This window comes from Grampus griseus (assembly GCF_964374135.1).
Source record: "Grampus griseus genome assembly, chromosome: 1".
Lineage (NCBI taxonomy): Eukaryota > Metazoa > Chordata > Mammalia > Artiodactyla > Delphinidae > Grampus > Grampus griseus.
The window spans coordinates 68,315,453-68,340,109 of record NC_139017.1 but is presented as its reverse complement, the minus strand read 5'-3'; the positions used below and the strand labels follow the sequence as shown (position 1 = coordinate 68,340,109).

At 53.7% G+C, this 24,657-nt stretch overlaps 1 protein-coding gene across 1 annotated transcript in view; it reads left to right on the top strand.

Annotated features, from left to right (window-relative positions):
* Positions 1–747: 747 nt before the first annotated feature.
* The window catches only part of ATP1A2 (ATPase Na+/K+ transporting subunit alpha 2), a 60,800-nt gene continuing 36,890 nt past the window's right edge, over positions 748–24,657 (top strand). The window contains 22 exon segments of the mRNA XM_082655679.1: positions 748–887; positions 6,060–6,164; positions 6,349–6,408; positions 7,886–8,089; positions 8,591–8,704; positions 8,957–9,091; positions 9,788–9,905; positions 11,623–11,891; positions 12,792–12,990; positions 13,126–13,235; positions 13,377–13,511; positions 14,221–14,410; positions 14,525–14,700; positions 18,387–18,523; positions 18,980–19,130; positions 19,219–19,387; positions 19,625–19,779; positions 20,374–20,497; positions 20,707–20,852; positions 21,053–21,183; positions 23,695–23,796; positions 23,894–23,985. Coding sequence (XP_082511805.1) covers positions 876–887; positions 6,060–6,164; positions 6,349–6,408; positions 7,886–8,089; positions 8,591–8,704; positions 8,957–9,091; positions 9,788–9,905; positions 11,623–11,891; positions 12,792–12,990; positions 13,126–13,235; positions 13,377–13,511; positions 14,221–14,410; positions 14,525–14,700; positions 18,387–18,523; positions 18,980–19,130; positions 19,219–19,387; positions 19,625–19,779; positions 20,374–20,497; positions 20,707–20,852; positions 21,053–21,183; positions 23,695–23,796; positions 23,894–23,985 — 3,034 coding nt within the window. The 5' untranslated portion in view covers positions 748–875.

Here is a 24,657-nt window from a genome sequence, read left to right as displayed (position 1 = left end):
TGGCGTGTCCTGCCTGTAAGAAAGGTGAACGAAACCCAGAGATATTATCTGGGAAGCCTGCTGGGCTGTCTCCTCTGTGCCCAGCCTGTCCCTCCACCAGCCACCTCCCAGGCCCCAGGAGTCTTGATTCTCAAACTTTGGAAAGGCTACATCTGGAGGGCTTGGGAGACCCTCTCCCCTCCATCTCCAAGCAGGCTACGTGCTGTTCCTTGAGCTGCCTTTGACTCTCACCGGGGCCCCCTTCATACACAAGGGCTGGCCTGGGGTTCCAACACTACCTTTTCCTGGCTTCAGTGTCCCCACCACCTCTACAGTTGGAAGGAACAGTCCCTGCTTCTTTCTCTGGGAGATTGGATGTAGACTCAGGAGACCCAGATTCTGACTCTGTTTTATCAGGTCAAATAGTTCAATCTCCCTGAGCCTCAGTTTCCCCACCAGAAAAACAAGAAGAAGGGTCAGATCTCATGGCATCTGGCCTCTGGGCTGCTGAGGGGACTGCTCCCCCTCGGCCTGTCCCTAAGGGGCACGTTCCCAGCCCGGCACAGCCTCTCCCTGCTCTCAACAGTGGTGGCCCCAGGCCAGGGCTTGGAGGGTGAGGGGAGCCCAGGGGGGGCACTCAGCAGGGACAAACGGACCTTCCACAGGCCTGTTGCTTAAGGGGCGGGAGGGGAGGAGTCCTTAGAGATCCTGTTTCAACAAACGTTTCTTTCCCGAGAAGGGGAAGGGGGGTGGAGGGGGAGAGGGACCTATTTAAAGCTACCCTGGTGCTCACTGTCTGTCTGCTGGGGTCTCTGGCCACCCCAGGCTGGTGGTGTGAGCTTGGGATCCTCCCGGTGACCTCCCCCATCTAGATCCCTCAGCCACTCTGCCCCAAGATGGGCCGTGGGGTGAGTATTCCCAAAGAGCAGGGGCCTCTCTGGGGGGAGCAGTAGGGCTCTCTGGACGGTGAGGGAGGCTGGAGGGAAAGGATGAGGTGGAGATGGGATACGGAGGGAGGAGCAGTGGACTGGTTTGAACTTGGAACTGACAGTGTCCCGGCTACGACTGTGTGCACAGCCCCACGGCACAGACCCACAGGGCACAGACCCATAGAGCTCAGCCGCCCAAGCGCTGTCCTCTCCACCAGCACCCCCAGCACGAGCCCCGCAGCCCACCACTCGCATCCCCTCCGACCCTCCCTCCTCCACCCCCTCCCTCGTCTCCGTCCCTGCTCCTCCAGCCACATCTCCACCGTTCCTCCTCTCTCACCGCATCTCCCAGCCTCCCAGCTGAAGGGACGTTTGGTACTGTTAATCCTCCCCACCTTCGCCACCCTCTGAAAGTATCCATTCCTCTGGGAGTGCCAGCCTGAGAGGATGGGGGTCCAATCTGAGGTTGGAGAGAGGGGCAGGGGCCATCCACTGCAGAGTCACCAAGCAGTTCCGGACACCAGCTCCAGGGGCCCTGAGCTCCAGGGACAGCTGGGCGGAGGGTGTGGAGGAAGAGTGATGTGCCCCAGCCCCCCGTCCAGCGCCCCCGGATGTCCCGGGCAGCATTGTCCTCTGGCTGCAAGCCATGTGCTTTGAGGACTTTCCCAGAGGCTGGTGAGAGCCGCAGGCACCCCCCTCAGTCCACCCCAGCCTGTGGCATTCTGCAGCACTGGGTATGCCAAGGGGAAGATTAACAACTACCAGAGAAGGGGGGTGGGGGACAGGGCCAGGGCTCTGAATGCTTGGAAATGAAATTTCCATATGGAGAAAAGTGACCCAATCCCTTTACATCCTGCGCCCTGGCGGCTTTCCTTTTGTGGAATGCTGGCAGAAGAGAGCAGGGAGGGAAAGGGCCTGGGGAGCAACGGGAGAGTGCTGAGGAAAGAAGGTGCCTGTGGGGAGCTGTAGGGCTCTTTGGGCCTAGGGGGGTCAGGCAAGGACATGGTATCACACTGAGTTTAGCAGCTGAGAAAACTCGGAGCTTGGACACCAGGGTTCCTGAGCTAGGGTGGGAGCTATAAATAGAACTGGTGTGTGAGTGTGTGTGTGTGTGTGTGAGTGTGTGTGTGTGTGTGTGTGTGTGTTTTCATGTGTTCTCCATAGGCTGCCGTTGATACAGACATTCATGGGTGAGCACCTGTGTTTGTGTCTCAGGAGACAAATTTGCAAACGTGCAGACCTTCAAGCATGAGTGAGCATAGATGTCACAGTGTGAGGGCGCGTGATGTCTGTGAAGAGCTGTGTCTGACGTGTGGGCTTCACAGAGGAAGAGCTCACAACCATGGGAAGATACTGTCTGGGGACCTTCAGCTGCACCTTGACATCTTTTGTTCCCCCAGGGAACGGGAGTCCCCACCTGAGGCGCAGGACCTCGAACCTCTCCCCTCCTTCACTTTAGCACAGGGTGGACCCAGCTCAAGAGGTCCTGCTTGAGAAGTGATTTGACCTTGACTTCTTCAGGGGTCTGTGCTTCTCCCCCAGCATCCCTGAATTCCCTTCCCATCCACTCCCAGTAGCGAGTCAGAGAGCAGGTCTTGTTCTATCCAGACTGAGGCTGGGGAGAGTGGGGGGACTTAAGGGGGGAGCTTGGAGTTCACCCAGCCAGGAGACCCCTGAAGAGGGAAGGCACCCCCCCATCCAAATCCTCCTTTTCCTTGCAGAGCAAGGGCTCACTGTCACCTCACCACCCTGTGACTGTGAAGGGCAGCATGGGAGTTGGGGGAAGGGACAACCCCGGTGGGAGGGAGCCCGGCCTGCTCCAGCTGCCACCGAAGGGCAGCGGTGGGGGGGAAAGTTGGCTGATTTCCAGCTGCCCCGACTCTGTCCCAGCCCTGGTCTTTCTCAGAAAGAACTCTCTGTTCTCCTTCAGCACTCAAGGCCCAGAGAGGGGGACTTGTGGACTTGTGGATGGGGGAGGGAGGAGGGGAGGGGAGTGGTCCTGCTTCCTCTCTTTCTTTCTTGCCTGGGCAGCCCGCTGGCCCCGAATCTCTGCAGGCTCCTGGCTGCAGAGCCTGAGATCCCTGCCAGGACAGGAGGGGGGACGGGGCCGTGTGTCCCCAGCTCTGTGCCTGCCGGCAGGAAAGCAGGATGGGCACTTAGGGAAAGGGGCTGCTGCAGAGAGCTTCTTTGCTTAGCCACCATCTGTACATGCCAGACGTACATATGTGGGCTGGGAAATGTTTTAAACCATGCCTTTGATTCTAATTTTCGTGAACTTCATGCCTGTATGTACAGAAATTCTCTGGGCTCTGCTCCTTAGCCCCCAGGCACAGCCCCCTCCTCTGTGAATGCCCAGAGGGTCACATTGAAGCTTATCCACCCCGGTCTCTGGCCTCTTGTCTCTTCGCTGCTTTTCATCCATTTCTCAGTGCTGTCTCACCAAGGACAGAATCCAAAGCATTAGATTTGTGAATCCAGGACGTTTCAATCCATTCAATTAAATGAGCCCCCCTGAGTCACCTGGGGAAGCGAGAGGTAACACTACTCACAGCCCTTCCCTACTCCTGTTGGGCTGCTTCAGTCTCCCCAGGAAGATCAGTGTTCAGGAAGCCAAAGAGAGCCTTGATCCGTAGATGCTTCACGTGGAAACAAACGCAAGATTTACTGATCACCTTTGCTGAGAAGAGCACTTCTGAGCAGCACAGCCTGCAAAGAGCTCATATCCTTCTAGATCATTAGCGTCTGGGTGACGGCGGTGTCCGCCTCTCTCTGCCCCTCCCCCACCCCAGTTCCTGATTTCACTGGCCAGACTTCTGTATCTCCAGGTGCTAGATTCGTGATCTCTTGCGATCAGCGCAGCTGCCACATTCCTTGGATGGCTCCTTTCTGATGGAAAAAAAATGTATCGTCCCCAAGCACAGTGGAGTTTTAGGGCAGTGAAACTACTCCGTATACTATAATAATGGATATATGTTATTATGCATTCATCCAAACCCACAGAACGTGCAACACCAAGAATGAACCCTGATGTAAACTATGGACTTTGAGTGATAACGATGTGTCAACGTAGGTTCAGCCATTGTAACACATGTACCACTCTGGTGCCAGATGTTGGTGGTGGGGAGGCCGTGCAGGGGCGGGTAGAAGGTATATGGGAGCCTGTAATGTTTGCTCACTTTTGCTGTGAACTTAAAACTGCTCTGAAAGAAAAAGTCTGTTTTTAAAAAATGAATTATCCTGCAAAAAAAAAAGGGGGGGGTGGGCAAGCACCTTGACTGTAGATCCCACCCAGGTGTTCCCTCTTTACAGTAAAAAAAAAAAAAAAGAATTTCATCATAGTATAGAAAAGCTCATTTGTGAAACCCTGGCATGGCCCTTAGGGTCCAGTGGAAAAGTGGAGGCACAGGACAGGAACTGAGCAGTGCCTCTGTGACAAGGACACAACATCCCGAGGGAGGTGGGAGGAGAGGAGCCTGGGGAGGTAGAGGGGGCAAGAAGGCACTTGTCACGCCACCCCAGGCCTCCCCAGCCACTTCCTATCCTATCACCCAAGACCCCTTGGAAGGATAAATTCCCCACCTTCTCCCCCAGAAGGCCCCTGTGAGACCCTGGAAGCCTGGTGGCGGCGAGGAGACCACAGGCCAGTAAGAGGAGGGGGAGACGTTGCCTCACGAGGCTCCGGTTAAAATGTTCACCTGACTTCACTAAATGACCCAGGAATGCCTGGACCTAAGAGTTCCATGCATTTTCAGTTTTAGATTTATCCTCAGAGACAATTTCTCTTTTTTTTTTTAATCATCTTTATTGGAGTATAATTGCTTTACAATGGTGTTACTTTCTGCTTTATAACAAAGTGAATCAGCTATATGTATACATATATCCCCATATCTCCTCCCCCTTGTGTCTCTCTCCCACCCTCCCTATCCCACCCCTCTAGGTGGTCACAAAGCACCGAGCTGATCTCCCTGTGCTATGCGGCTGCTTCCCACTAGCTACCTATTTGACGTTTGCTAGTGTATATGTGTCCATGCCACTCTCTCACTTCGTCTCGGCTTACCCTTCCCCCTCCCCGTGTCCTCAAGTCCATTCTCTACGCTCAGAGACAATTTCTTATATTTTTAGACAAACAGGGCCCAGTTCCCTCCTCACCCCATTGTGCTCTGGGGCTTCAAGTCCTGTGAATTGCCTCTTGCCCGGACGCAATTTTTTTTTTTCAGCTCTGAGGTCAACTTTTATTTCTTGGCTGACAGGACTTGCAGACACATGATCTTCCCAGCACCTTTTATCCTGCCCAAGCAGCGGCAGCCTAGCACCAAAAGTGTCATGGCCAAAGGGGTTGGGGAGTCACTTCACATTCCAGGCTGGAGGCGAGGGGGGCTTGGGGGTACTCCCCCAGAAACCTTTGCCAGCAAGAGGCCATGACTCACCCCAACCCCAAATCCTGCATTCTGGTGGGAGGTGGCGGCAGGATGGAGAGGGCTCCCAGGGCGCTCTGCGCGCCCATTTCCTGGACGCACTTGTCCTCCGACTACTGATTTCTCAGTCCGTGAGCCCTGCTCATCCCATTTCCACACTCCACCACCAGACCCTGTGGTTCCCCTCCTCCTCCAGATGCTTCCCTGCCCTGACCCCTGACTCCCCAAAGACTCTTAACTGCACCCCCATTCCTAACTGTCTCTACTCCTCTCTGAGTAAAGCAGCCACGGTGTTGGAACAAAGACGTCCCTACAGGGTGCTGCTCCCTCAACGAACCCCCAGCCCTGTCCAGTCCCTTCTACAATTCTAAATAGTGTAGGCTGGTGGTTTTTAAGGTTTTTGTTTACTTTGCTTTAAGAGCAGGGTTCTTTCAACAAACAAAATCTTAGCATGAGCCCGACTACTCAAAAGCTAAGAGTGGGGTCCTGAGTCCTGAGCCCCTCAGCCTTTCCCGAAGTTCAAATGTAGAGCCCTGGGGCTCTGCTAATCATTTTCAAACTGAGGGCCTGGGGTCCCCGCCAACCTGCAACCCCCTTTCCTCCCCTGGGATGACCACTGACTTTGAACCCACTGGCCCCCCAACTCCCAATGCCTGAGGTCCCCGGCTATCCAGTGGGAATAGAGGCTCCGGCCTCCAGCCTCCCTGACTCCCTGGGCTCTCCCTTCCTCTTGCAGGCCGGCCGCGAGTACTCACCTGCAGCCACCACTGCGGAAAATGGGGGCGGCAAGAAAAAACAGAAAGAGAAGGAGCTGGATGAGCTGAAGAAGGAGGTGGCCATGGTGAGCCCCCAGCCAGGACATGGAAAAGGGCTCCCACGCTGGGACAGCTGCCCGTCAGGGAAAAGCTCGTGCCCACCCCCCCATGCTCCTTGCCTCACTGCTGTGCTCTCAGTGCCCACAGATGCATTCTAGACACACGCAGTCTGCCTCCTTCCCCAAAGCAAACTTGCTTTCCCTTCTCCAGGACGACCACAAGCTGTCCTTGGACGAGCTGGGCCGCAAGTACCAAGTGGATCTGTCCAAGGTCAGTGAAGGGGCTTCTAGGGAGGGCACCAAAGAGGTGAGAGAGCCATGCAGCCTCAGGGTAGAAGGGGCCTTAAAACTCAAGCCAACCGTCTTTACAGTTAAGGAAACCGAGGCCCAGAGACAAGGGACTAGTTGGTGGCAGGGCCAAAGCTAGAACACAGATCCCCTGCTTCCCAGTCTACAACTCCTTTCCTGAGTGCCTGGAAGCCAGAACTCCTTAAAACCCAGGCCCTGGAGGGCCTCTGGGCAGGGCTGTATCCCAAGCAGCTTCAGTGACACACCTTCTTTCGTGGAACTGACATACATGCAATAGTGGGGGAACCCATGACTATTATCAGAGTAATGCGTTGGGCGCTGCTATGCACGTAGCGCTGGGATAGATGCTTTACGTACTTTCCTCTGATCCGTACAACAAGCAAGGTGTGGAGACCTGTTCATTAAAACAAGGAGACTCAGAGAGAGAGCAGCTTCCCACGTTCATATCAATAGTTAGTGGCACAGTCACATTGCCAAGCCCATCATTGTGAAAAGTAAAAAAATCGTTCATCAGAAATGTAATGGGTGCATACCTCCTCCTGTAGGCCTTCCTTGACTGCCTTTTTTAAAATTCTACACCCCCTTCCTTTACCTTCCTTTATTTTTTTAAGTAACACTTTTCACTATGTGGCAGTAATGTCTATTTATAGTGTGTTACCTCACGAGATCATAAGCTGTGCAAGGCAGGAACTCGTGGGTCTTGGGTATCTCTGGATCCCCAGCACTGACCACATTGCCTGGCATGTAGTAGGTGCTCAATGCACATTTATTAAATAAATGAGGGGACAGATAGAAAGAGAAATAAGAAGTGGCCTCTGCATTCAAGGGGCTCCAAGTCCAGCAGCAGAAAGGAAGGCAAACAGAATTCCAAAGCCATATAGTGAGTACAGCTCTAGAATCATGCCTGGGATACAATGGGACCCAGAGACGGGGCATGTGAGCCAGTCTGGGGCTAGGGCAACAGGGTCAGGCAAAGCTTTCTGGGGAAAGAGATGGATGGTGACCAAAGCTGTGTGACATTCATGATCAGTAATGTAGGACTCTTCTTGAATCCTTGGTGAAGGGGGGGAATCTGAAGGCAGAGAGTTGGGGTGGGGGGTGGAGATCGATTGAGATGTCTTTCCAGGGAGTCTTATCAAGGCTGCCTCCAGAGGAGATTATTGTGGCCCTAACCAAAATGTGTCTCAACCCAAGGCTGACCAGAGGTGGGGGGACCACAGCCAAAATCCTACTCAGCCTTCAAGTCCTCCAACACCCATTGCAAATGCCACCTCCTCCGTGTGGCCTCTCCTGATGGTCCCCTACCCCTTCCGACCAGGTGGGATTTTTCTCTCCACCTGGACATTATTCTGCTGCCAGGGAGCTGGTGGGAAGTGATGAGGGGCCTGGCTGGTTCCAGATGCGAGCTCAGCTCCCACACCTCTCCTTGCCTCCCTCAGGGCCTCACCAACCAGCGGGCCCAGGACATTCTGGCTCGGGATGGACCCAATGCCCTCACCCCACCCCCGACCACCCCTGAGTGGGTCAAGTTCTGTCGCCAGCTTTTCGGGGGCTTCTCCATCCTGCTGTGGATTGGGGCCATCCTCTGCTTCCTGGCCTACGGCATCCAGGCTGCCATGGAGGACGAACCGTCCAATGACAATGTGAGCCAGCACGCCTGACCCCTGGACCAGCCCATGATTCTGTCCTCCAACCCTGAATCTCCAGTACAGTGGGTGGGGGTCAGGGAGCAAGACCTTCCTGTACAGTCTGACAGCCCCTCTGCTCTTTAGGCTGAAAGGGGGTGAGACTTCTATATATATCTACAGACACTCCTCCTCCAACACAAACATACACAATCATTCGCGATTGAGACGGCCCCCCTCCCTGTTCCTTCACACTTGAGTGGGCTTGTCTGCATCCCTGGGTCTTTACCCCCTAGAGAGGTCCTAGTCCTGGGAACTCCCTATGATTTTCCCCACCCCCTCCAGTCTTAGGAGGCTGGGGTTAGAAGGTTGAAGGAGAGGTTGGAGAGAAGGACTTTCTTCCACCGTTCTCACTCCCAGATGCAGACAAAGGGGGGCACCGAATGCTCATCCTGAGTGGCAGCTGCCCCTCTCGGGTTGGGAAAAGGGCAGGTTCCTCAAAACCTTTCTCCTTACCAGCTGTATCTGGGCGTGGTGCTGGCAGCTGTGGTCATCGTCACTGGCTGCTTCTCCTACTACCAGGAGGCCAAGAGCTCCAAGATCATGGATTCCTTCAAGAACATGGTGCCTCAGGTAGATGGCGGAGCTGGGCTCCAGGCTGGGGCATAAGGTTTCTGGGAGACTCATCTCTTTAACTCCTTCGGCTCTGAGATGGAGGCTTGGGCAAAAAAGACCCCCCAGCTCTTCACTCCAGGATCTATTTTGTTGCTAAGGGTGCAAGGTCTGTCCTCCTCGGTGGGGTTGGTGGTGAGGTGGGACACCAGCAAAAGAGGAAGGTAGGGGTAAAGATGAGCATCTCCTGAGATCCCCGGGGCCTCCCCACAGCAAGCCCTCGTGGTACGGGAAGGAGAGAAGATGCAGATCAATGCGGAGGAGGTGGTGGTGGGAGACCTGGTGGAGGTGAAGGGTGGAGACCGAGTGCCTGCCGACCTCCGGATCATCTCTTCTCATGGCTGTAAGGTGAGGGGGCCAGGCCAGAGCCACTGGCTGAGTCCACAAAGCAAGCTGGGTAAAGCTGAGAGGGGCCCGTTAGAAGTTTGAAGTTTGGGAGGCCCAGGTCCAGATGTCAACACCTGCCCCACACTGCCCAGCCACACCTTGTTTCACATATTACACGTATGCATCCTTGTATCTGTGTCATGAATGCTCTGCACCCCCGGTGTTTCTTTGATATCCACTTTATAGCAATCATGTATTGAGTATTATTATGTGTCACATGCTTTATATGCATTCACATAGGCTACCTAACTTAACTCTGCAAGAACGGTATAATCGTGTCGGGTGGTTGCACGTGGCCACATAAGTCATGCCACGCACAACCCTAGACGGTGCCATCTTCATTGGCTACGGTGTGAATAGCACCCCCTGTAGTTGTGCAATGCAGAGATTGTACTTCCATTCTCCATTTTATAGATGAGTAAAGGGAGGCAATGTTGGTTAAATAACTTGCCCAAGGTCACGGAAGAAGTCAGTGAGAGCCCAGATTCCAAACCAGAGCAGGGACAATAGCTGAGTAATGCTATAAATATGTGATGAGGGCGAGTGTAATTCTGTCTTGGGTGTCACGGAGACTGAGTGTGGCCGGAGTCAGGACACAGCTGTGCGTGCCTGAAGGCGTCTGCCCATCTGATGACTCCACACTGCCTTCCTCCTCAGGTGGATAACTCATCCCTAACAGGCGAGTCGGAGCCCCAGACCCGCTCCCCCGAGTTCACCCACGAGAACCCCCTGGAGACCCGCAATATCTGTTTCTTCTCTACCAACTGCGTGGAAGGTGAGAGGCTAGCCTGGTGGGGAACCCCGGGTCCCAGCATCAGCTGAGGGAGGAGACTGCATCCTGAGCCTCCAGGCAGGACTGGGGGCTATGGCTGTACTTACTTGTCAAAAGCCCGGCTATGGAGGAGGGAATTGAAGGGGCAGAGAGCCCTGAGTATTACAGAAGTAGCCCCCTCCAGAGAGCAGGGAATTGGCTGGGGCGGCATGACTCCAGGGAAAAGTCACCTCCCCACAGAAAGATCTCTGTTTTGTCCACCCCAGGACGGCGCAGATTCCCAAGCCTTCAGATATGGGCCAAGACCCGTACACACATACACATATGCACACACGCGCATGCACACACACACGCACATGCCCCAAACCATCCTTGATTCCTAGAAGTCTCTGGTTTGACTGATGGCTTCCATCTCTCCTGGTTCTGGGACTAGTTGCTTCATACTCTGACCCTTGCTTTGACCAGGGCCCAGGCTGGGGAAGGGACAGGAAAGCTTTCAGTCCAGGTGAACATTCAGGCCTTCCTTCAGGCTGCATCCTGGCCTGCGCTTCACCAAAAGAAACTGTTGGTCATGCACAGGCTGCCCGGTGTGCCCCACCACTGCTCTGGGTTCTAGAGATGACCAAAGGCCAGGAAGAACTCCCAGAGCTGCCGCCACTGAGTGGCCAGAGTCCAAGCAGCACCGAAAGCCCTGCCCTCTTTGATTGTGCCAGTGAGCAGAGTCGGGCTGACTCGGAGAGGGAGGCCGGGGCCAGAGCTGGTGGGAGGAAGAGACTGACTAGACCGTGGGCCTCAGAAAATGGGTCAGAGGAGGCCTTGCACCCCCCTCCTCACACACACCTTTCCCTTCCCGTTTCTCATTTCTCTTCAGTGTGTATTGTTTCTCTGGGCTTTCCCCCTCCTTCAGCAAGTTAGGATCATAGTGAAAATCACCACACATTGTTTCCTAAATTCTTACTGTACTGAGATTCTGAAATTTGCTCTACATTTCCCACAATTGATAAAAATGCCTAGTAAAACATGTCCACTGCTTACTCTGAACTGGCTTTGAAGAGAGGAGAGGAAATGAAGGGAACTAACATTTGTTGAGTGCCTACTGTGTGCCAGGCACTGCTCTAGGTGTATGACAACACTGTCTCATTTCATTATTAAAACAATCCCTAGGTAGGAATTCAAAGATGGATGCAAACCCAGGCCTGGCTGGCTCCGATGCATGCTCTTTCCACTCCAGCACACTTCCTCCCCTGAAGACCCCTGGAATGTCTACATAAGGGCTAGAGGTTGCCTAGCTTCTTCTGTAGAGATTCGTGCCTAGTGTTGAGAAAGAAAAACTTAAAACTACAGGGAAAATCCATAAGTGCTTTACTTTGTGTTTGTAATATATTTTTGGACGATAACAAGTATGAGATTGATTTTACTGAAATACCACAGGCAATACTTTTATTTCATTTACTGAATCTCCTCAGTTTGAACCTTGAGTTTATTTGCAAGGTTTCTCCCCAGGCCCAGGTATAAGAGAAGATAATTTGCTGTTGTATGGAGTCTGGGATTGGCCATCTATGCTGGGAGAGGAAGCCAAGGGAGGTACAATCTAATGACAGTGACCCACAGTCGTTGGCTTCTTTACTCTGTGATGGTTTTCCTCTCCCAGGAAGTAGGATGAGACTTCAGTTCCTGCGACCCCAAGGCACCCAACCTCGTGTCCCTTCCTGTGTTGTAGGCACTGCCAGGGGCATCGTGATTGCCACAGGTGACCGGACTGTGATGGGCCGCATAGCCACTCTGGCCTCAGGCCTGGAGGTCGGGCGGACACCCATAGCCATGGAGATTGAGCATTTCATCCAGCTGATCACGGGAGTGGCTGTGTTCCTGGGGGTATCCTTCTTCGTGCTGTCCCTCATCCTGGGCTACAGCTGGCTGGAGGCAGTCATCTTCCTCATCGGCATCATCGTGGCCAACGTGCCTGAGGGGCTGCTGGCCACTGTCACTGTGAGTGGGTCAGGCCAAGGGGCCTCCAGGGGAGGGCTTTGCTACCCTGCCTCAAAAGCAAGAGAGGCTATGGCTTCTCTACAGTTTTTTTACTTCCAGCCCCTGAAATCACATATTCGATTCTCCTTTAAAACATGGCTTAGAATGTGAGTCTGAAAAAGATCATTTAATACCTTGCTCAGAGTTTGAGTCTGAAAGGTTTTAGGTTGGGCTGTGCCTTCACTCTCAGTTTCTCTCCCAGAACTCGTCCTGGTCGCCTTTTCTCACAACCCTTGTACTGGTCATCTCCCCACTGCCCTCTGGAGCTCATCCTGGCTAACCCTCCCATCAAGGCTCTCTCCAAGGTCGCTGTCACCAGTGACTAATTAGCAAATCCAGTGACCTTTCCTCAGCTCCCATCTTTAACTCTGCTGCTGAAATGGATACTGCTGTCCACCCTCCTAGCATTCTCTCCTTCGTTGATGACTGTGACTCATCACTACCCTGGTTCTCCTCTCCCTAGTCCCCTGCACTGTCTCCTCCTCCCCACCTCCACCGATCCTCAGTCCTCAGTGCTCTTCTTTCCTCCTGATGCCCCTGAGTAAGCTCATCTCCTCCCAGTTTCTGGTGCCTGTTTGCTGTTGATGACTCACACATACCTACACCCTGTTCTGCTCTGGCCCACTCTGGAGCTCTGGCCAAATATCTTCAACTCCCTACTGGACATTTCACCTAAATATACACTCATGATCTCAGCTCAACGCGTCTAAAATGGAACACATTCATGACTTACACCTAGGTCTCTCTCAGTGTTCGTGGAGTAGGATCAAGGGAGGAGGGACAGAGCCATGGTCTGGGGTAAGGACATGGGTATCTCCAGCTTCAGGCTGAGCCCTTTTTATTGCCCTGTCTCTCCACCAGGTGTGTCTGACCCTGACAGCCAAGCGCATGGCTCGGAAGAACTGCCTGGTGAAGAACCTGGAGGCGGTGGAGACGCTGGGCTCCACCTCCACCATCTGCTCCGACAAGACGGGCACCCTCACCCAGAACCGCATGACCGTTGCCCACATGTGGTTTGACAACCAGATCCATGAGGCCGACACCACAGAAGATCAGTCTGGTGATTGAGTGCTCTACCCAGAGTGGGTGGAGGGGACTGGAGGATGTTCAGGGCACTGGAGTGGCGGGGCAGGTGGGGTGAGATAAGAGGTCTAAAGGAGAGCCAAGCTCCTGCTTCTCTCTCCTTTCCTCCCAGGGGCCACTTTCGACAAACGATCCCCCACGTGGACTGCCCTGTCCCGGATTGCTGGTCTCTGCAACCGTGCTGTCTTCAAGGCAGGGCAGGAGAACATCTCTGTGTCTAAGGTAGGGGGTCGGGGGATCGCCACAGCCCGCCCACTCTGCTGACGCCCAGCTTCCCCTCTTGCACCCTGTGGCTGCCTCGGGGACGTCAGTGCCCTCCCTCCTTTGTCCTCCGCTGTGACACTGAATTCTCCTTGTTGGCAGCGGGACACAGCTGGTGATGCCTCAGAGTCAGCTCTGCTCAAGTGCATTGAGCTATCCTGCGGCTCCGTGAGGAAGATGAGGGATAGAAACCCCAAGGTGGCGGAGATCCCTTTCAACTCAACCAATAAGTACCAGGTCTGGTTTGGGTGCCAGGTCAAAGGAAGAGGGAGAGATGGAAGTGAGGGGCACACAGAGTCAAAGGGGAATCAACAGCAGGAAAGAGAGCATCTGAGTACCCTCTCACCCCTGCATCATCCCCCGGGGCAACGTGGGTGACCAGATGTCTGGTTGCAACGACCAACCCCACACTCAGCTCCCAAACCTTCATTCCTTTACTACAACCTGTCACTTTCTCAACTCTTCTTCCCAGGGCTCCACATCCTCTGGCTCCGTCCCCCAACCCTTCCATCCCATTCAGTTGAACCATACGTCGGAAATTTCCTTAGGGTATCCCTCAGCCTGTGGGCATCTGTTAAATGCCAAGAATGCAGCCTCAGCTATGTCCTGTAAAAGCCACAGGGGTAAAGCCCCCCTAAGGCCAGTGTGGTGATGGGGCATGCTGATGACAAAGCCACCTCCCCCTAACACAACGCCTGTCCTAACTGATTGGAGTAAATATTTGCTGAGTGAATGAATGTCCTATGGGAAGGTGACTCTCAGGTTACAGGGTTAGGACTATGAGGTCCAAACACCCATCCACACACGGAGACTCTCCCTATGTTGACAATGGTTGATGGATCAGGGAGTTTTCCTTACCAGCCTCTGCTGTGTCCCAGGCCCCGTGCTGGGCACTGGCGCTTCAAGACAAGTGTGGCCCCTCTGTAACTGCCTTTCCTCTCTCCAGCTATCCATCCACGAGAGAGAAGACAGCCCCCAGAGCTACGTGCTGGTGATGAAGGGGGCCCCCGAGCGCATCCTGGACCGGTGCTCCTCCATCTTGGTGCAGGGCAAGGAGGTCCCTCTAGACAAGGAGATGCAAGATGCCTTCCAGAATGCCTACCTGGAGCTGGGAGGACTTGGGGAGCGAGTGCTAGGTGAGGGGCCAGAAGCAGGGAGCAGGGCTGAGAAAGGCTTCCCTGGGATGAGGGGCTCTGGGGGCAACCGGCAGCCACCTTGCTGCTCTCACTCCTCCCTTCTGGCCCCTTCAGGCTTCTGTCAACTGAATCTGCCCTCTGGAAAGTTTCCTCGGGGCTTCAAATTCGACACAGATGAGCTGAACTTTCCCACGGAGAAGCTCTGCTTCGTGGGGCTCATGTCCATGATTGACCCTCCACGGGCTGCCGTGCCAGACGCTGTGGGCAAGTGCCGGAGTGCAGGCATCAAGGTACTAGCCTCACTTCGTCCCTCCTCCCAAACACCAAAAGTCCAGGGGCCGCAGAGGCTGGGCCACTGTTGGCCTCCTTCGTGCTGACTGAGAGGAGAAGCCATCCATCTGCAAGGAAAGGTCGGTCCCTGCCTTGGAGCTCTCACCCTTGTCCCTTTTGCTCAAAGTGACCAGTCTCCCACACCCAATCCTCTCTCTCTGGGGCACGGCTCCTTCCATTCTGGTTTCAAGCCTATCAATCACCTTTATCTTGGAGATCTGGTTGTCCTCCCCTTCCCAGCTAGCGCCCACTCTCTCTAGCCGTTTAGGATGAGATTAGTAGGCTCTCGCCTGCGGCCACTCACCTCCACCCCATAACCCCGTAGACTAGCTCCAGTCCTCATTCCACCAAGCCTACCTCTCCCACGTTCTCTTCTCCAACTGCAATTGCTTCTCAATGACCACTCCCTTCTCTGTACGACATTTGTGCTTCCTTCAACAAATATTTATTGTTTACTGAGCACTGTTCAAGGTGCTGGAGTCCAACGAACAAACAAAAATCCCTTCCATCTTGGTTACTTTCCTGTCTCCAAGATACAGCCCTTTACCACTCTTAACCTGTCCAGTTACCAATTCTGATGCCGTCGCTTGTTCCTCCTTTTGCAACTTCTCACCTACTTCCAAATCAGTTCAACTCAACCTGTCTACTGAGGGCCAGGGACTGCACCAGGCACTGGGGATACAAAAGACAAATAAGATACAGTGCCTGGCCTCCGGAGCTCACGATACCTCAGGGGAAACAAACGCCTTTAAGTTAATCACAGAACAATTTTAACAGATAGGGTCTTCGAGCACCCGCGAAGGGCCAGATATTCTAATAATAAAAAGAGCCCATTGTTTTGTGAGGGTTTATATGCATCAGGCTCTATTCTAAGCACCAAACCTGTATGATCTCATTTGATTTTCACAACGACCCTACAAGTAGGCACTAGTATTTTCCCTTAGTTACAGAGACAAAAACTGAGACGCAAAGTGACATGCCCAAGGCCACAGAGCTAGTAGGAGGTAGAGCCAGGATATGAACTGAGGTATCTGCTTTTTTTTTTTTTTTTTTTTTTGCGGTACGCGGGCCTCTTACTGCCGTGGCCTCTCCCGTTGCGGAGCACAGGCTCAGACGCGCAGGCCCAGCGGCCATGGCTCACGGGCCCAGCGGCTCCGCGGCACGTGGGATCTTCCCGGACCGGGGCACGACCCCGCGTCCCCTGCATCGGGGGGCGGACTCCCAACCACTGCGCCACCAGGGAAGCTCTCTGCTATTTTTTAACCATCACACTAGAGGGCTTATATGTATATATGCACATATATGTGATTTCTGAACCCTGCAACCACTCTGTCTCTAAGGTAGGCATCATGATCCCCATTTAAAAATAAAACAAGCTGAGACTCAGAGTGGGTAAGTAGCTTTCCCAAAATAAAACTGCTGGCAAGAGGGAGACTGGCTATAGGAAGCTTGGCCAGCTCATCCGGAAAGCCCGTGCTCCCCTTCTCGCCAGGCAGCCTGTTACCATGATCAGAACAGTCACCGAGGCCTGGGGAAAGCATGTCCAGGGAACTCAGAGCAGCAGGGAGCTGTTAAGTCCACCTCGGAGAACTGGACAATGTTTTACAGAGGGCATGATATTTGATCTGGGCCCCGAAGGGTGAAGAGCATTTTGTAAGGCGGGGAGGGAGCGGAAGGCGTGTCAAGAGCAGGGAACAGTGTGTACCCAGCGGTGGCTGGACTGCACGGGGCATGTGCGCGTGGCAGTGGGAGGTGGCCGAGGAGCACCGGAGATGGAGACTGCAATCAGGGCCAGGGCCAGTTGGAAGGATTTTGCTTAAATGCCAGACTTGGGCTTTATCCTGAGAGCCACAGAGAGCTGCAGGTGTCACAGGGCAGAACTAGCCCTTAGGAGGCTCCCTGGATGGAGGAGGGGCTGGATTTGGAGAAGAACTGGGGTTGGGGAGACAGCATAAGAGGCTATTGCAATACCAAGATGATGACCCAAATGAGGGAAGTGACAAAAGGAGTGGAGTAGTTACAGTAGAGTTGTTTTGAGAACTTGGTGACCAAACTCAAATGGGGAGGCGAGAAGACCCAGGAGATAAAGGGACTGAATGAAGCGAATGGATGGTATCTCAGGTGGGGAGCAGAGGAGAAGGCTCCGTGGGGGTGGGGAGTGGAGATAAGGAGTTCCCTTCGCCCTGAGATCGGAAGGTCTGTAAGATGCTCAGGGGGAGATGTTTCAGGGAAAGCAGGAATATGGCTGAGAGCTCAAGAAAGCGGGCCAGGACAGGAGAGTTCAGTCTCGTTCCCATGTGAGTACAGATTAAAGACACGCTGGTATGCTTGATTCTGCTGCTGAGGGACAAGAGCAGGAGTGAAGAGAGAGGAGGGGAAGGAAACCCCGGGCCACACCAACAGGAAGGCCAAGTGGAGGAGGAACCAGCGATGAGGGGGAAGGTGGTGACAGGTAACCCTCAGTGAGTGTCCACCCAAGACCACTAACTCCTCAAGACGACCCTGAAGGAAAGACTCATCATCTCCGTTCTGCTGAGATTTAGTGAAGGCACTTGGGGAAGGTCAGTGTTTCACCTTAGGTCTGCTAGGCGACACCAAAGCTGCTTCCTCACTCAGGTGGGAAAGACCACCTGAAGAGGGATGGAGGGCAGCTGGGAATGAAGGAGCCCATGGGGCCCAAGGGAGGACAGGGCTTCAAGGAGGGGGTGGTAGACAGTGCCAAACCCCTCAGAGGGTTGAGTAGGATGAGGACTGCAAAGATGCTTTTGTCTTTCAGCTGGGAGACCCATGTGGCTTTTGGGGGTGGAAGAGAAGGCAGCGGGGCATGAAGAGGCTTCCTTCTCAGTATGTGTGGGATTTGCCCCACAAACCCCCACATGCAAATGGTCTCCTAAGCCAGCTCTGACCTCCTGATGCTTGCAACATCCTCTTTACCAGCCTCTCAGATGCTAACCACCTTCCCCATCCAGCTCCCTCCATTCTGCAACAGCAGCAATGAATATCACGGTTCAGTCAGGAATCACCTTCTTCCCACACTGTGAAGGGATGTCAGAGGCAGAGGACAGGTGGTGGAAGGCAGCAGGGAGGGATGGGAGGGAATGTCTCCCTCCCGTCCCTGCCCTGTCTGATTAGGATGTCGGCAGACATCACACTGGGCACTAGGAAAACCATGTCCGTTCTGGTTCCCTGGGACCCGGAACAAATCATGGGCCCCTTGCTAAGCCTTTGTTTCCTCATTGGTAAAATGAAGGAGATGTTAGGGGTCCTTCCAGCTGTGACAACTTCATACCCCATGAAATTCAAACTCCTAAACAATCCTGAGGCTGCTCTTCCAAGGGACCCTCATTAACTTGTTACTCTGTCAGAAAGGCTTTCCTCCAGTTAGGCAAACTATCTCTGATCTCCTGAACACAGCTTGTTGTTGTCTCTTCCCCTCACCCACTCTCTCTCTCTCTCTCTCTCTCTCTCACACACACACACACACACACACACACACACACACACACACAGAGTTCCATTATTTTGGCTGGGATCTTCCAGTCCCACCATCTAGTGGTCTAGCTCTTCTGACTTTGGGAAAGGAATAAAAAGAGAAAAAAAAAAACCTTCATGCTGCTTTCCTTTTCTCTTTTCTCCTTGCTGCCAGGTGATCATGGTGACCGGGGACCACCCGATCACAGCCAAGGCCATTGCCAAAGGTGTGGGTATCATATCAGAGGGCAACGAGACGGTGGAGGACATTGCAGCCCGGCTCAACATTCCCGTCAGCCAAGTCAACCCCAGGTGAGGCTCCGTAGGACCCCTCCCCCATCAACTCAGCCTCTCCCACTGGACACTTGAGCGGCCCCTGAGGGTATCTGGTCCTAACTGCTGGTTCCCTGATCCCGAGCCTGTGGCCAGACTGTGCCACTGATCAGTTGTGTAACCTCGGACCTGTCACTTTACCTTCCCGAGCCTCCATCCTCTCAACTTCAAAATTAGGGTAGTATCCACGCTGCTGGTTTCTATAGGAGCGAGATACGTAGAAAGGAAGTAGCGCCTGGCCCAGCACCCTGTACTGACGACTGTGAGGCTGCCGTGTGGTGAGGACTGAGCACCACCCCCTCAAAGAGAGAAATGGGAAAGACAGGTCACTGAGTGTCAGGGAGAGGAAGAATGAAGCTGCTGGGGAAGACCCGGCAGCGGCGAGGAGGGGTGGTGGGGTACCAGGGAATCAACCAGCTCTGCCTCTGCCTCCAGAGAGGCCAAGGCGTGTGTGGTGCACGGCTCTGACCTGAAAGACATGACGTCAGAGCAGCTGGACGAGATCCTCAAGAACCACACGGAGATTGTCTTTGCCCGGACGTCTCCTCAGCAGAAGCTCATCATCGTGGAGGGCTGTCAGAGGCAGGTGAGCAAGGGGGTAAGGGTCAAGGTCGGGGCCAGGGCCAGGCACATGCAGGGGCTGCACCCCCAGCCTGGCTGTACCTTCTCCCCAGGGAGCCATTGTGGCGGTGACAGGGGACGGGGTGAACGACTCTCCCGCGCTGAAGAAGGCGGACATCGGCATCGCCATGGGCATCGCTGGCTCTGACGTGTCGAAGCAGGCAGCCGACATGATCCTGCTGGACGACAACTTTGCCTCCATCGTCACGGGTGTGGAGGAGGGTGAGGGGCTCCACGGGCTGGGATGCCATCCAGGATGTCTGAGCCGGCACATCTGCTTCCCTGCCTTTTACCCCAATTACAGACTCAGCTCAGGATCTCAGGCATCCAACCGCCTGCTTTAGCTTCCCTCTAACACAAAATCTCCCTTTGTTGGGTAGACGAGCGGCCCATGCTTCAGGGGCTAGGGGTGGGGAGGGTCCCTCTGATCTCCCTGATGCCCTCAGAACCTCCCCACAGGCCGCCTGATCTTTGACAACCTGAAGAAATCCATCGCCTACACCCTGACCAGCAACATCCCCGAGATCACCCCCTTCCTGCTGTTCATCATCGCCAACATCCCCCTGCCTCTGGGCACTGTGACCATCCTCTGCATTGACTTGGGCACTGACATGGTGAGGCCATGGGTTGGAGGAGGGGACAGGCAAGGCAGTCATGGGAGTGCAGTGGGTAGGGGTGGGCCACAGATGGAAGGAAAGGTGCATCAGGGACAGCTGAGCAGGCTGTGAGGGTTGCAGAGAGGATGAGCACAAAGCCTGGAAGATGATAGTCTTGGGTCTCTTTTTTTTTTGACTGCGTTGGGTCTTCGTTGCTGCGCACGGGCTTTCTCTAGTTGCGGCGAGCGGGGGCTACTCTTCATTGCGGTGCACGGGCTTCTCATTGCAGTGGCTTCTCTTGTTGCAGAGCACAGGCTCTAGGCGCACGGGCTTCAGTAGTTGTGGCTTGTGGGTTCCAGAGCGCAGGCTCAGTAACTGTGGCACACGGGCTTAGTTGCTCCACGGCATGTGGGATCTTCCCGGACCAAGGATCGAACCGGGGTCCCCTGCATTGGCAGGTGGATTCTTAACCACTGCGCCACCAGGGAAGTCCAGGGTCTTGGGTCTTTATAAGTGTTTGAATTGTGTTAAAGATTCTTCACTGTTGATCATCCTCTGCTCCCATCCTCTCCCTTCAAATGCCGTCCTCTCCCCAACTGCCCCCTTGCACAGGTCCCTGCCATCTCCTTGGCCTATGAGGCAGCTGAGAGTGACATCATGAAGCGGCAGCCGAGAAACCCGCAGACGGACAAGCTGGTGAACGAGAGGCTGATCAGCATGGCCTATGGACAGATCGGTGCGGCCGGGCCCGGGGCTCAGGAGGGAACCCCAAGAAGACGCTTTTCCCAGCCTTTGGAGGGATGATCCCCCTGCAAAATTCCAGGACGGGGCCAACTCCCCGAGGGTCAGAGATGTCCGTCCTTCTCTGGCCCGTAGGGGCTGGTCCCATCCTGTTACCTTCTATGACCCAGGTCCTGCCCTTTGTCCTTTGCCCACCACCCACAGGGATGATCCAGGCGCTGGGTGGTTTCTTCACCTACTTCGTGATCCTGGCAGAGAATGGTTTCCTGCCTTCACGGCTGCTGGGAATCCGCCTTGACTGGGACGACCGGTCCATGAACGACCTGGAGGACAGCTACGGACAGGAGTGGGTAAGTGGGGCTGTGTAAGTGCAGATGCACACATATGAGAGCTGAACGTCTGGCAGGAGTGGTCAGTCGTGGCCAATGGGATTGGGGGCTAAGGGTGGAGTAGGTGCCCAGGGTTTAACATCCGCCCTGGACCACACACTGCACCCTGTTCCTACCCTTTCCTCTCACACCCTCACCTCTCTCTGCCCGCCCTCCCCCAGACCTATGAGCAACGGAAGGTGGTGGAGTTCACGTGCCACACGGCCTTCTTTGCCAGCATCGTGGTCGTGCAGTGGGCTGACCTCATCATCTGCAAGACCCGACGCAACTCGGTCTTCCAGCAGGGCATGAAGTGAGCCCCGCCCACCGGCCCCGCCCACCAGGCCGAGCGCATTCAGGGCACACCCACCCACCCACATCGGCTGGGGTCTCTGACTGTAGTTGCCCGGCTGTAAAACCGTAGCCTTTTTGGAAATAGATGAGCGAAGAGGAAGGAGGGTTATGACTCTTTCTGATGAGTTTTAATTTGCTCCCCAGATCTCCTTCATTATGGTCTCCTTCCATCATCTTTCCTTTTCATCTTTTCCCCTTACCTTTCCCCTCCCTCCCTTCTTCCTTCCTCCCTTCCTTCCTCTATCTTATACTCTATACTCACCCCCACCCCTTGGCCCAGCCCTAAATACAGGGTCCCCTGTGCTCCCCTCCACTCGACAGGTAGCTCTAGTTCACAGCACTTGCCTTGCGGTGGTGATGTTGTCCTTGTGGGAGCTGTGAGCTGCTCAGGGTCAAGTGCTTATAGTGTGAGTTACACTTGCCAGTCACTGTGCTAAGTGATTCACAGACATCGTCCAACCTCACAGTAGCTCTGTGAGAGAGGTATTATTTTCATTCTATGGATAAGAGACCCCCGCAAAAAGTTAAATGGTGTGCCTGGGGTCACCCAGCTGGAAATAGCTCAGCCAGCGCTCTTTCTGAAGCCCAAGCGCGTGACTACTACCCTGGGTGGCTCACCTGTCACAGAGCCTGGCACCTGGGGGGGTACCAGTGATTCCTCTGCAGCTCAGCCTGGATGGTGGTCAGTGCCGAAGGTATCACTCCCATTACCTTTCTTTTCTTCTACTGCAAACAATGGGCACAAGTCCCCATGTGAGTTTTGTCACAATTTCTTAGTTTGAGAAAAAAATATATATATATACCAAAACTCCAGTGAAGTTAATAGCGTTTGAGATCCTAGGGAGAAGAAAGGGAAAAGTCTGTTAAATGAAGGAAGGAGATTCCACTGAGCTAAAAACACTAACGGGGACAAGGCAGTGAGCAGAGAACAAGGAGCAGAGGGTCCAAGACACTGGGTGACCGACTGTGCAGGGCATGGGTGAGAGAGCAAGCAGGGGACATGACCAGACCGGCTAAATCCTGCCCATCTGAGAGGCAAGTGGAAAAGAAACTAAACAAAATTCAGACTGGGACGGGGAAGGAGTTCTAATACCAACAAGTAACCTGGCCTGAGGCAGCCTTAGCACCTTATGCCCCACCCTGGGCTGTCTGGACCCTCAGGGGTCCTCAGAGATGCTCTATGCATTATTCAAACAGCTTTATGGAAATTAAGCACTTCCTCTAAGAAGAGTCCCAAGCTTACCAAAGTGTCATTGTCAGGCAGGAGCCTAAGTATGAACTATAGCGATCACATGCTAATGCGCAGTTCTCTTTGGAAGCCGTGTGTATTGCTAATTAATTTTCTAATTGGGAAAATATATTCATTACTTTTTTGGGGGCCTCGCTGTGGAGCATGCGGGATCTTAGTTCCCCAACCAGGGATCGAACCCGTGCCCCCTGCAGTGGAAGCGCAGGGCCCCAACCACTGGACTGCCAGGGAATTCCCTATATCCATTACTTATTAACAAATGCAGCTGGAGAGAAAAAAATCAATTAAAATGTGGCCTTTTTAGAAGAAAAATAAGAGGGATCCTTAATGAGTGAAAAGTTTGGGAACCACTGGCTTAAGCCATGAAGAGGTGCAGTGCATGAGATTATAAAATACAGCTAAGAACGTTCCACGTTCAAGAGCTCTCCACGCATTATCTCCCATAATCTTCCCAGCAGTCGTAGGATATAAAGGTACTATCTCCTCCACAGAAGGAGCATGAGACCCAGAGAGAAGTTAAGCAACATTGCTTACAACCAGAAGCTAGTAAGTGGCCCGGCTGGGACTAGACCCCACCTGTCCGACTCCAGACACTGTCCTCAGAGCCTTATTCTCTCCTGCTCTTCAGTTCTGATGTGGTGAATATATATTCAGCACTTTTTATCCAGTGAGCTTTCCCTTTCTGAGTACTTTACAAACATTCCCTTCTTTATTGAATATCTATGACCAACAGCTACCTGGGGCTGTAGGAGACACTGAGAGGGTAGAAGACATAATTGGGTCCTGAAGTGAAGGAACAAGCATCTTGCTGGGGAGACGACACGTTCAAAGGCCACGTGCCTGGAGCAGTAACAAGAACATAAGCTGCGTGAGGGCAGGTTCCCGGGTCTCCAGAAGGAAGCTTGCATTGACCACAGCATCTCCAGCACAGAGCGTATCACCCAACACATAGGAAACATGTATTTGATGAATGAAAGTATGTGTTATAGACAATAATCGGAGGTAAAATCAGTAAGCAGAAAAATTAAAGACAATCTTTCTTTGGTTACATTTAACATAAGAAGAAGCATTTGAAGAAGGCATGGGAAGACGTCATGTATAGCCTTTCCCCAGCGTTTCTTCCCGCCTCTTTCCCTTCCACCACCAGGGATCACCCTGGATCTCTGCCCCTCCTTGCCCTCCCCTCCAACGCTACCTACCCTCTTTTCATTGCCTTTCCAGGAACAAGATTCTGATTTTTGGGCTCCTGGAGGAGACAGCACTGGCGGCCTTTCTGTCCTACTGCCCGGGCATGGGTGTGGCCCTGCGCATGTACCCGCTCAAGTGAGTGTCTCTTTAGACGGGCCCCCTGCTAGGATCCAAGTTCTGGTCCCTTTGAAGCAACCTCTGATGCCCTTGACACTCTCCTCTGTTCCCTCAGGGTCACCTGGTGGTTCTGCGCCTTCCCCTACAGTCTCCTCATCTTCATCTACGATGAGGTCCGAAAGCTGATCCTGCGGCGATATCCAGGTGGTAAGCACCTCAGTGCTGCACCCCAACCCCAGCAAAGTGCAGCTCCCCACTGTGGCTACCCTACCCCTGCAGGGCTCCAAACCCGAACTCCATTCCTACTACGGATCCTCGCTCCTTTTCCTCAGTGCCCTCGGATCCTCGGGTCCGGGGTCCTAGAAGCCCTGACTCTGCGGAAACTCTTCCTCCCAGATTCCCGTCCCACCCAACACACAACTGGTCCCTGAGGCCCTCCGCCTTCCACCTGAAATCACAGAACGTCAGAACTAGAAGGGCCCTCCGAGGTCATCTAGTCCCACCTCCACATCTTACAGACAAAGAGAGGGGCAGAGGTGAATTTATTCGTTCAGGGTCATGAAGCCAGAAGCAGCAGAAGTGGCGCTACAACCCAGCCCTCCTAATTCCCAGGCATCAACCATGTGTTTTTTTTTTTCCCAACAAGCATTTTCGATCACTTACTGGAGGTTGACAATGGGTGGCCCACAAGCCAAATAGGGTTCGTGGATATTGTTGGGTTTGGCTGCCCTCTCTTGCACGGGTGTTTTTTGTTTTTTGTTTTGCAATTGGCCTAATATCTAAAACTTAGGGGCTTTCACATAAAATCCAATTTTCTGGCTTCCCCTGAAACATCACAGGCGCTGTCGATCCCAAGGCCCCATTTCTGGAGAGCAACAA